The following is a 12,113-nucleotide window of genomic DNA, read 5'->3' on the forward strand; positions in this document are numbered from 1 at the left end:
CTACGTGTCTCTCCCTTGTATATATCTGGGACTAAGGAAAGTGGGGGATATTGATAAATGGGGAGGGGGGATGGGAACCAAGGAGGGATGACTTGGAATGAGCAAGACACGTAATGGGAAAAGTGCGCTGCGTATATAAGGAACAGTGTGCAAATGAGTATAAATGCAGGTTCTGTCACTACTAGATGTGCGGCCTTCGGGGGACACTTCTCTTGGCCACATTTTGCCATGTGTGAAACAGAGGAGACTGGAGGAGTTGATCTCCAAGGTCCCTTCCGACTCTAAAATTCTCCCATCCCTGAACACAGATCGAGACTAACCAGCAAAATGTCCTTGTTGGGGGCACAGCTTTGGTTTAACCCGGGTACTAAGGAAATTCGAGAATAACGCTAATTCTTCCTTTGTCGGTTTACAAGGCTTTTTCCTTATGACGTTGTGAGGCAGGGAGCTGGGGCAGCATTCGTTGTCCCCTTTTTACCGAGGCGGGAAGTGGCCTAGCTTAAAGCCCCACCGCTGGTAAATGAAGCTCCTAACCACTCCTGGGAATCTTCTTTCCTCCTCTCAAGAAGAAGAAAAGCAACAAACAACTGGCTAGCGCTTTGGGCTTACCTGGAAGCCCCTTCTCGAGCCTCCCTAGCTCCTCTCCCTGCGCTCCCGGACTGACCCTAGGGAGACACCCCTACCGGACGTTTTTCAGAGATTCAGGTCTTTCCAAGAGTTCCCAGCAATCGAGGCTGCAGCAACCTATCCTTGAAGCCTTCAGACCCTGGGCAGCTACTTTCCTATAGTCAGCTAGCTTTTCGCTTGACAGACAGGGCTGAGAACTGAGCCCACCTTAGCAAGCAGGCGTGCGCGGCAAAAAGAACCCCGGGTTTTCGCCTCAAACAACCAAATCGCAGGTGTTAGTTCAAAGAACTCAAAGGACTGAATTAGATGGTCTGTAATACGCTCTAAATAGAGGGCTACCTCGATACTACGAGGAAAATTGCCGTGAGGTGAACAGGAACCCAGAACCAGTCCCTAGATTGGTCCTCAATAAACCATTTCTTACTAACCCGATGACCCTAAGCAAATAACTTGTGCTTTCCGGGTCTCGGGATCCTCATCTATAAAATGGAGTAGCTAGATTTGCGAAACGAATATCCCAATCAAAAAAAAGATAACTCGCGGTGCTTTGCAGAGGAGGTCAGTGGTTAGAGTTATCATTCTTTCCCCGATTGTCCTTTATTTTGTCATAGAGACCTGGCCAGTTAAAGCCACAAACCGCAGCTTCCAAACAAAATTTGGCCAGCATCACCACCCAAGTTTTTTTTTTAGCAAAGAGGAGAGCTTTGAAATACTCCTATTGTGCTCTGCCGCCGCCCCCCTCCCCCCCTTAAGAACTGCGAACAAGATGGTCTTCCGCGTTGTACCCCATGCTCATTCCCGCAGCCCTGAAGGCATTTCGCGCAGTTAGTAGCCCGGCATATGCACCATCCGGCCTGCCTTCCAGCCCCTGCTCGAGACTGGACAAAATCAGCTCTTGCAGCTCAATGGGGAACATCTCTCCATGTCTGCGCTTCTCGACTGCATCACCTGCTTATGGAGGAGGGCCCGGAGACCTGTAAGACCCGAGCTAGGCTGAGACAGGAGAAGTTCGAATGCCTCTTTCACTCCCTCCCCTCTTTGGCCTTCCACAAGCATCGGATGACCTTCAGTCATCGATGTGAACCAGACGACCCGGGTAGTCCCCAACCCCATCACCCCAGCCAACAGCACCCCGCGATCCTGGCGCTCCCCAACCCCACATACACTTTCTGGTAGTGCCTGTCCCCGAGCCCCCCAAAGAGATAAGAGGTCAGTTCTGAAGAGGCCTGGAGCTAAGGAGGTCTTTTGAAATTAGGAGCTTATCAGAAACTGGGCTGATTAAACCACGTAGCCCTTCTGCTTGCGGCAGCAGCAATCTTTGGGCTTTGTTGGGGGTGGGGGGAAGGGGGGAGGAGAGCTGGATAACAGCTGGAAGAGAACGGAAGGCTGCTGTGCAGGGAACGGGCAAAGCTTCTGTTTTTCAGCTCTTGGAGAGAGGGAGGCACTGGCGGGCCAAGGTAACGTCTTTCCCACGGTCAGTCTGGGCCTCTAAGCTGAGAGCAGCCTTGACCGCCTTAGAGAGAGGTCGATCTTCAACTCACCTCCCCTCCTACTGCCGGAGGAAAGGTCAGGACTGGCAGGAAGGACCCCCTTTCCAAAGGAGCCCCAGGGGCTTAAGGAGGGATTGTATTGTCATTATGGGGTGGGGAGGGAGAGAGCCAGGGGCTGGTTGGTGCCAGGAACCAGGCGTTCAAGAAGAAAATCGATGAGAGTGGTTTCCACTTAGAATAGTTCTTAGTACTCTAATAAACAAGTTCTTCACAACCCTGTCAGGTGGGTGAGGAAGATATCTATACACCTTGGACCAAAACTTCATATCCTGGGACCTCAGTTTCCTGCTCTGTAAAATGAGGGTACTGGACTACATTAAAGTTAAATTCCCTTGAAACTCTACAATGATATAATTCCCAAAGTGGGAACCATTAAAGCAATGGTTTTACAGAAGAGGAAACTGAGGTTCAGGCTGTGCCCCAGTCTCCAAAGCCAGCAAGTGGCAGAGTTGGTCCTGGAACCTGACACTTCACACTTTAAAGCTACTTCTTCTGCACCCTAGCCAGCTCTCCAGAAGCGAAAAAGCATCCTTTTGCATTGAAAGCTTGCAGCTTCATGAAATAAAAACAAGGAAGAAGACAACACAAATCTCTTTCCTGCAACCGGATGGTAGACAGCCCTGCTTTTCTGGCCCTGGGGAAGGGCAGGGAACTTTGGGTGTCCTTTAAACAGTCCAAGAGAAATCAGTTGGTAAGAATCCTCACACCAAAGTGACTGGAGAAACTCATCCGTACCTTATCCCTGCTACCACACTTCCACTAGAGCTCTTCCTACCCACTGAGGCCCAGCCCCTACCCTACCATCCCCAGGAATGGGTTCTGAAGCCCTGGGATAGCCCCCAGATAGATGCAAGAGCTTCTGAAGGGAGCTGAGTCAGCATCAAATTGGCTCTTATAGGATAGGGAGGAGGCACACACCCAATGGGGTCTGGTCCCTTCTCACTCCTCTAGGGAAAAAAAAAACAAGGCAGAAGGAAATTATGGTACTGGGGAGAAGGGTGAGCCATCGATCGGCTTGACAAAAAGAGAGTTCCCCTTCTCCTTCCCCACTGGACTCAAGCACATAATCACCTGGGTTTGAGACCTAGGTGCAGGACAGTGGCCTAGTGGGTCCACCCAAGTCCAAAAAGGCTTTTGTATACTCCTCTGAAGAGGGAGTCAGGCCTTCTCTGGCACCCAACTCTTTCTCCTAGACAGCTGAAAGGCTTCAAGTGGCCCAGAGAAATGCTAGATCTGGCTACAGAGAAGGCCAAGTTGGTTTGTCCTAGGTTTCTCAAGGGATAATGCAAGGTATGTTACCCGCCAAGGGGACAGACACCAAAATTTTCTCCGTTCCCAGGTGCCAATAAGGAGATACCAAATCCTGGAGAGCCACCTGCTTCCTATCTTCCACCCAGATTGTCAGTCTCCAATCCCACTTTCTCATCTCTTATCTGAAATAAAACTGAAATGGCCTCTGTCTGGAGCCTATTTATTTATATTTGCATTTTAATCTCATTGGGGGAGGAAGGCTCACCAGGGGTAAAAAAGCCATTCAGGGATTAAATTAGAATTACCAAAGAAATACTAGAATAAAGTCCCTCCAAAAAAATCATGTTCGTTCTTTTTCTTTCTTTCTTCCTTCCTTCCTTCCTTCCTTCCTTCCTTCCTTCCTTCCTTCCTTCCTTCCTTCCTTCCTTTCTTTCTTTCTTTCTTTCTTTCTTTCTTTCTCTTTCTCCTTCTTTCTTCCTTCCTCTCTTTGTCTCTGTCTCTGTCTGTCTTTCCCTATCTGTCTCTCTGTCTTTCTCCCCTACCATACAAGAAAAAAAGATTCCTTCCCACTTCTCTGGTTCCCTGGTTTATGAAGAATGCTTAGCTTAGAGCAACAGTTACTGAAAGTCTCAGGTAGTCAAGGACCCCACACACCTGGAGTTCTAGACCCTCTTGGAATTGTGTGGGACTCAGGAACTCAGTCTATGAATTGAGCAAGAGCTACGCTAAGGTGGGGAAAACAGTAGGCGATAATCCCTACTCTGGCAGCTAGGCTCTTGAATGTAGTCTCAACCCTGAGTGGAGCAAGGCTTTCCCTTCTTTAATGTAAGATTCAGATCTAGAAGGATGTCAATCATTAGAGATCACCCAGTGAAGGGAAGCCTATAAAAGTCCTTTTCAGAATAACATTGATAAATGCATAAAATAAAATACATAGTAGGAATACAAAGGAAAGCAATTATATTGAAATACTTAACAAAATGTTTTCTAAAACAAGTTTATTGATCTTAAGTTAAGAAGCCCTGATTTTACAAATGAGTAAACTGAGGCACTAAGGTAAAATGTTTTGCCCAGGGGCACAGCTAATAAACAAGCAGAGTTAAGGATCCAACTAGGAGTTTTTACTGTAAGTGTAGAATTCTTTCCACTCTTCCCCAACCTGGTATGGAAACAGGCCCTAGCCCAACTGCCTGGGTAAGGAATAGGCAGAGACTTCTAGACTAGGGATGTCTCCCATGGCTTTTGGCCCTAAGCACCACTCCCAGGACCCCTAGGACTGCATCTTCATGGCCACTTTGGGGGAACAAGTTGGGGATAAGAAAGGAAAGAATAAGCAGTTTCAGGTCTTGAAGCAAGTTTCAGTTTCTCTAAGGCCTGAGTAGTGGGGTGGGGTGGGAAGATTCCAGGAGTGCAGAATTCACCCGTTTATGGGTCATTAAGGCTTCAGAAAAGAAACTAAAACCCAGCCCCTTGGAGAGTGAGTCGCAGCAGCTTGGAATAGAACATTGCAGTTAGCATTTAGGATACTCCACAGACTATATTGCCATCAGTTCCATAGTTCCAGGAACAACGAAATCCCAAGACCAGGCGGGATCTCCCAGCCTGGAGAGATAGGCTTACACAGCTTCTTTCGGACAGAGTGCCCGAGGACTACAGGCCAACCTGGCTGATTTTACCTTTTAGACTGCCAGGAAAATCGCCAACGAATTATCGGCAAATGCAAACGACAAAGGATGATGCTGCCTTAACCTCGGGTTATCTAAATTCGTCCCTCTGTTAACAAAGTGATGCAGACCAACGAAATCACACTCGGGTTCCCTTTTCTGTCCTCTTCCCTCCCACGTGCAGTTTTCCATAGCACCATGAGCGTTCCCTCCTTTAATTACATTTGCAAAATAAATATTTCCTAGCAATGAGGCCTTTAGAAGTCATTTTAACTTCTCTGGTCCTCAGCTTCCAATTCTGTAAAATGAGTGGATTGGACCAAAGAACCTCTAAGCTCCTTTCCAGCTCTAAAATATGCTTCGCTTCTCAAGGTCGGCGGCCTCAAATCAGTTCTGGTCTTGCTGCACCGCTGGCTGGTCTCAGAGTTGGGTCGAACCCTATTATAACATGGTTTTTAATTACACAGATTTGAATACCAGTCACCAGTCGAAACATCACTACTTAAAAAGTTGTTTGTTTGTTTTTTAGGATAACCAGTAACAGTTAATCTGCCTCTTTCAATCCTCAAAATCAGCGCTAGGAACCGATACTTGTTAAAAAGGTTAGTACCTCATAGCGGGTACAGTGAAAATAAAGGCCTCGAGAAATAGGAAATTAACAAGCCGGCTACACTTCCAATTTGTGACGGCTCCTTCCCGTCGGCAGCGAGAGAAACCGACGAACCGAAGAGGCTCTAGGAGTAGGGAGGCAGCCCTCGAGATCCCCAGTCCCTCGCCCGGGCTCGGATTAGAAAACCCTGGAGAACATCCCTCTTATTTTTGGTTCTGGGATGGAAGGCTATGTCTCTTAAACCACTAGCTTCTAGCTCTTTACATACTGGGCATCTCTCCCAGCGCTGCTTCCTATCAAGCTCTCCTTCCTATCCACTTTCTTGCTCCCCAGGTTTATAGGATACCTCATTAGCCCAGAAGTCCAGGAATACCCGAGGGTTGGTCCCTCCCGGGTCCTGCGAACAGTCTAGAGCCTTTCCCTGAACTGGCCTGGCTTAGGGAAAAGAAAGCAGGAGGCAAGGCTTTATGCAGGCCGTGGGCTTCCTGTCTGAGCCTTTTTAGGTCTCTAACACCCTTGCCCCAAGGGCCTCGTGTCTCATTTAGATGAAGGCAGGGGGCATGCCTAGGGAGGACATTGGGGGAAAGTGCTGAGATCCTCCGCCTTCAGGATCCCCCAGGGACCCTCATGTTTCAGAAAGGGCCCATCAAATGCAGGAAACCAGAACCAGAAATGGGTTCAAGCGGAGCAAGCAAGCAAGAGGTGAAAGAGAGGAGCGAGCGACAATTGTCTGGGCTGCCCTAGTTCGATAATGGGGTGTAGGGCTGCGCTGCGCTGCGCTCCCCCAAGCGCAGCGCTCGATGCTTACCCTGGTTACGGATGGTCGGCTGGCTCTCTAGGCAGCTGGGCAGGTAAGGAGCGTTGGGAAACATCCTGGCCTGGCCCGAAGGTGGTTGGCTGGGCGGGGGTGGGCCGAAGGGGCCATAGCGACAGGCTCCAGCTGTACCGGTGAACTGGCCCGAGAAGTGAACTGTGAAGGCGCTCAGGCACTGCTCCTCGTGGGGTTCGGAACCGCCCCAGCTCGGCTCCTGCTTGATGAAGGAGTGAGGTGGCGGCGGCGGCGGGGCAGGCGGGGGCGCGGGGGCGCTCAAGGAGCCGTAGGCAGAGGCGCCCGGGGGCGCAAAGTCCAATACTGGGGCCCACTGAGCTGCGCCGCTCACGGGCAGGGCGCAGCCACCGCCGCCGCCCAGCGAGGGCACAGCGGGCAGCAGAGCATTCAGATCCCGCACGTCGGAGCCCATGGACTGCTCCCCAGCAGCCGGCCCCCGACTCCGCCGCCCCTGAAGGCGCTCGCCTCCCTGCCCGACTGAAGCGAACTTGCTCCAGGTGCCACCTGGGCCTCGCCCTCCCGGTTGCTCGGGCTGCTGCAGGCACCAAGGCCCAGAGAGAAGTGCACGGGGAGACGCCGGCTCGGGGGCACACGTGGAAGCCGGCTCCGGCGGCAGTAGGAAGTCCAGGGTCGCGGCGGGAAGGAGGCGGAGGCACCAGCAGCGGGGCCCCAGCTCCTGGACTGCTGTCCGGGGTAGATGAGTGGGTGGTTGGGTGGGTAGATGAGTGGGCGAGTGGGAGGACAACGAGGAGGAGAGGAGGGAGCTGATTGTCCGACTGGAGAGAGCCCCCTGGGTGTGGACTCTGCCTTGAACTCCTTACCCCGGCCGCCTGTCTGCCCTCGGCTTCCCAAAGCTCAAATAAGAGGGGCTGGCGGCGGGGGAGGAGGAGGAGCTAGGACATCCCGCTGCTCCATTCACACCGCAGCCCAGGCCCTACTAGGCAGCAACCGCTGCTCCCAGGGGCGACCTGAGTGCGGGGAGGGGAGGCGAGAGTGAGCCAGGGGCGGGGTAGGACGGACTTGGGGGAGGATCTCAAACATAGAAGCCCTCCTCCCCCGCCCCCAACCCCGCACACCGCTCGAGGTCAACCGTCCGGTGGGGCGACTCCCCTGACTTCTTGCCCCCAAGCTTGAGCTCCCCCCTCTAAGATTTTGCGGGTGACGGGATCTCCAGACAGAGGTGGGGGGGGCACTCCAGGTAAGCCATAAGTGTTTATGCAAAAACTGGAGAGACACGCAACGGAGGGGGTCGTAAGGAAGGCCGTGGGCGGGGGAGGGTGGTCATTTGCAGCGGGGCGGGACTTTGGGAAACTTCGCTGGCTTGTAAGGATTGTGGAGCACTTATACACCTTGCTCGCGATTCTGGCCCCTGTTACAGAAAAAGGAGAGGTGGAGTGGGAGATGTTAACTCTGGATTTACCGGCAGGAAGTACCTTCTGCAAGGGAGAAAGGGAGATAGCTGTGGATCTCTGCAACCAGGGACCATAAGCTTCCCGAGTATTTCTGCGTTCTGGGGTTGGGATGTGGAGGGGTCTCCTATCCGAGATCAGGGGCTATAGTTGAGCACGCAGGATGGATTCTACCTCACCTAATCTGGCTCGGGTGATGGGCGGGCCCGAGGAAGCTGGTCCTGGGAGGTGAGCAGGTGCCCAGAATAGCGGGAGAGTCTATCAACCATAATAAATCTGCCCTGTTTCGATGATTGCGTTCCTTCCTCGGCGGAAGTGTTTTCCTCTATTCTTGTCCCCTAAAAATCAGTGACGGTGGTACTTCACTTGGGAATATCCCACACCTCAATCCGAGGGCACAATAAGGAAGAAAAAAAAAGACCTTGGGACGTTCTTGACTCGGATTGGGGATGGGGGAAGGAGGGGCACTCCCTTAGCCTAAGAACTCAGGAAACCCCCAGAGAGATATATCTCTCCCTATCTCTCAAGTCTCCGAACACCGTACCCACCCCAAGAGTCATCGACATACTGCTTTTTCTGGAGATCTCACACAACCCATATCGTCCCTATTAGCTCCAATCCCGAGGTAGGGAGTTGTGGGAGGGGAACGGGAATGGGGGATTAGAAAAAGAAATGATATTAGTAAAACGATCCCAGAAGATATCCCAGCAGAATTTAGCCCTGGAGATTCAGTACCGTGGGCTCATGGGCTTACCAGTATTCTCGGAGCCTGAGAAACCCATTGTGATGGGGATGGAAAAGTCAAAGAAGCTCTCCTATCTTCGAGGGTTTACTCCTCTTTAATTAAAGCCCTCTTCCCCATCCACCCAACTTGTCCTACTATGGAATCCATCTTGGCTTCCTGGAGAGATTCCAGGTTTCTTTGAATATTCCATAGCCCAATTTAGGAAACCCGCCCTTGCTTAAGGTTGTAGCAAGAGTGTGCGGGAGAAGGCACCATCTGGACCGTTGGATGGGAAACCGCGCAAAGTGGTTGTCTGATGTACGCTGGCCTCTCCACGTAAAGCTAGCAGCAACCACCCGGTTGTTTGTTTTTAATTTGGCCTTTTTTTTTTTCAGAGAAATAACTATAAAGGACCCAGTTGCTTGACCAAAGGGTCCTAGCTGAATTATTGAAATTGGGTGATTGTTGCTTCCCCCCCCCCCCCCGCCCCCTCCGCCAGCTCGACCAGCATCACTATGGCTCCTGGCTAAGGGTCATGAGGGTGTGGTCTTACACACGTCCAGAAACACAGATCAGGTGCTCCCCGGGGAGCCTAGCTCTCTCTGTTTTGGTTAAATGAATGAATGAGTCATAGCAACACACTTTATATACAATAATCTTATTTTTCAAAGATTATGTAAATTTCTTTCTGCAGAGGATCCTGGGAGGAAGATGTTATTTAAGAAACGACCAAACAAATAGAACCCCGCATCTCGTCGTCCTGGCATTTTTTTTTTTGGAGTACTTGAACCTTTTCACACCCTCATACACACACACACACACACACACACACACACACACACACACACACACACACACACACACACACACACACCCCAAGCCTCTAGTAATTATACATTACCTTCAGAATTGCATTGTGCAACAACCCACCAATCTTCCACCCCCTGCCCCATTCAGGTCATTAAAGACCAACATTTTCCTCACCCCTAATCCTCACCTTTCAGTTCCTCAGTCCCTCCCTCCTTTCCTCGATCCATACCAAATCTTTAAGGTTATTGTGTTTGTTTTAGCAAAAGGAGTCTCCTGCTTCATTTGGGGATAAAGTTTGTAACAGAAAACTCCTGGGTCAGTTAGCTTAACTCTGCCAGGAAACGCAGAGCCAGGGTTTCTTGCTCTCTATTTCTCTTCCCAGGTAGTGGAACGGTTTGCTTTTTCATAAACTGGGACCATGGCTAGAATCGAAGGATTTTCTAAGAAAATAAGCGAGGAAACCTAGGGATTTTGATTCCTAAACGAATACATCCTGATTGTTTCGATTTTTTGGTGCCTTTGTGGGTTTCAGGTTTGGGTAGTGGATTTTGTTGTTGTTTTGTTTTTTGTTGTATTTTGCGGGGGAGGATTTTGTTGCTTATTTAAGAGACCGGCTTGCCGCGTTATCTTCCTGAGGATTTTCTTTGCTTCGCGCTTGGGGCTTTAAGTGAAGCGTCTGGGGCTAGAGGCAACCCAAATCCTTTGCCGTTCCACACTCCCTTCCACACATACACCTGTTCTATTTCCTGGAAGGAATTTAGAAATAAGAGAATTGGGAGCTAACTGCAGTCCCCTCCTCCTCTTTGGGACTTTCCTCACCCCACTCAGACCAAACCCCCAGGGAGCCCAGAGAAACGGTTCCTCTCTCGAATCCCTCCGTTTCTCCCTTCCCCTTTCTTTTGCCCTCTTGAGGACAGTAAGGAAGGGGGTTCTTCACTCGGGTCCGGCTCTACCCACGTGTCCTAAAGTCAGAGAGTCAATGCTCCCACAGAGTATGCCTCCTCCCATGCTTTCTAGGTCCCTCCAGGAGCTGGGCTAGAGACAGGGAATCAGCGTCCCTGGGTCTGTGAAAGAGAGGAAAAGGAGAGTCCCAGCTCTGAGAGAGTAAGCCGATGGACGAATTTCCCTCTCTTTTATAGACTGAGCCCTCGTAAGAGCAGCACAATATTCGCACTGGGCAGTCTCGGCCCTTACTTCCCCAAGCTAACCTAGGGTGGAAGACCGCCTCCAGGACCTCCCTCAAGGGTCCCCAAGCCTCCCTTTAGGGCTCTTCGGCCCAATCCCTCCGCCTTCCCTTTCCAGGAGCATCCAGCAGCCTGAGAAAAGAAACCAGAGATAAGAGTCAATGTGCCTTCCTCGCACCCAAGAGAGATGGAAGTCTCTCTGGCGGGGGTGGAGGTGGGTGTAGGGATGGGAAAGATCGGGGTCAGGGGAGGTAGGGCAACCTAGGGCTGCTCTCCCTCCCCCTCCTACTACACTAGAGGCTCGGAGCCGGAGTGGCGACACTGGGAGGGGGAGGAAGAAGAATGGGTGCAGAGAGAGGGGACGGCCAGCGGGTTGAGAGGGGCGGGGAGGAGCCCAGGAAAACAAAGGTGACAAAGGAGTCTTGGATATAGCGCTTCTCGGACCTGGAACATGTATCTATACTTGTGTATATATGCATGCACATGTACATACGTATACATATACATATATTATTGTGAGATCAAAAGGAGCGGGATTCCTGGGAGAAGGGCAGGGAGGGAGCTCCTAATGCCCCCAGACTCCTGCTTTCTACCCTTGAGCGCTGTCAGCCACATCTGATGGAGCGCGGACCGGGTCAGGTTAGCCTCGGCGCACCAGGGAATAACCCGGCGCTCGTAGGGCCGCCCGGGCCCCTCTCACTGCGTAACCTCCTGAGCTGCGGACAACTGAACAAACACGCAAGAAGCCCAGCGATCTGTCAAGAACCTTGTCCTCCTGCGCCGGCGAGCTGAAGCCCGTAATAAATAGTGGGCCTGACCTCCCTTTGCCCCTCGAGGAAAGCTCTGGAGGAGCCGGCGCTCCTTCAGCATCAATCGCTCCTTCCAGGCTATCTTAGCACCTAGCCGAGGGTAAGGGCAGCCCCAGGAGCGAGGACGCAGCGTGGGTTGTGGGAGGATCCTAGCCGCTGCGCCTGCACTTGTGCTCCCACCGCATCCCGCCCCCGTCATCTCCGCCCCTGCTAGTGTAGGGCCCACAGGGGTCAGTACGGCGCGGACCCGCTGCCGGAATTGTTAGAAAAGACTTGGAAAATACAAACTCTGCTTAAGAAAAAAAAAGTAAAATTGCTGCTTGAAAAGAATTAATTACCCCAGGGGCTACTTGAGGTGCAGCTCTAAGCAGAAACTAATCTGCTCTTGGGGTGACTAAAGGACTGCGTTGCCCGCTCTCTTCTGGCCCAACCCCCTCTTAGCCTAACAGTGCCCATTGCCCTCGGGCCCTCCCTGAGTCCTCCCGCCCTTCCGGCTCCCTGCTAAATTGACAGCCCTAGTAAGATGCGAGAGATGAGGTGGAGAAAAGGGGGAGAAGTGCTCCCCGATTCTTGTACCAGGCGCACAATTAGCCAGGACTCTGATTTATTCCTTCCAAAACTGAAGTCAGTGCCACTCCAGGTTCTC

General features: G+C 51.5%; 1 protein-coding gene across 1 annotated transcript in view; it reads right to left on the reverse strand.

Annotated features, from left to right (window-relative positions):
* The window catches only part of WT1 (WT1 transcription factor), a 65,468-nt gene extending 58,129 nt beyond the window's left edge, over window positions 1-7,339 (reverse strand). Inside the window, exon 1 of the mRNA XM_069090903.1 lies at window positions 6,511-7,339. Within this exon, the coding sequence (XP_068947004.1) occupies window positions 6,511-6,943 (433 nt within the window). The 5' untranslated portion in view covers window positions 6,944-7,339. The remainder of the gene's footprint in view (window positions 1-6,510) is intronic.
* Between the last annotated feature and the right edge of the window lie 4,774 nt (window positions 7,340-12,113).

Source organism: Petaurus breviceps, unplaced genomic scaffold (assembly GCF_028583685.1).
Source record: "Petaurus breviceps papuanus isolate PSGF00001 unplaced genomic scaffold, PetGlider_PUasm1.0 188, whole genome shotgun sequence".
Classification (NCBI taxonomy): Eukaryota; Metazoa; Chordata; class Mammalia; order Diprotodontia; family Petauridae; genus Petaurus; species Petaurus breviceps.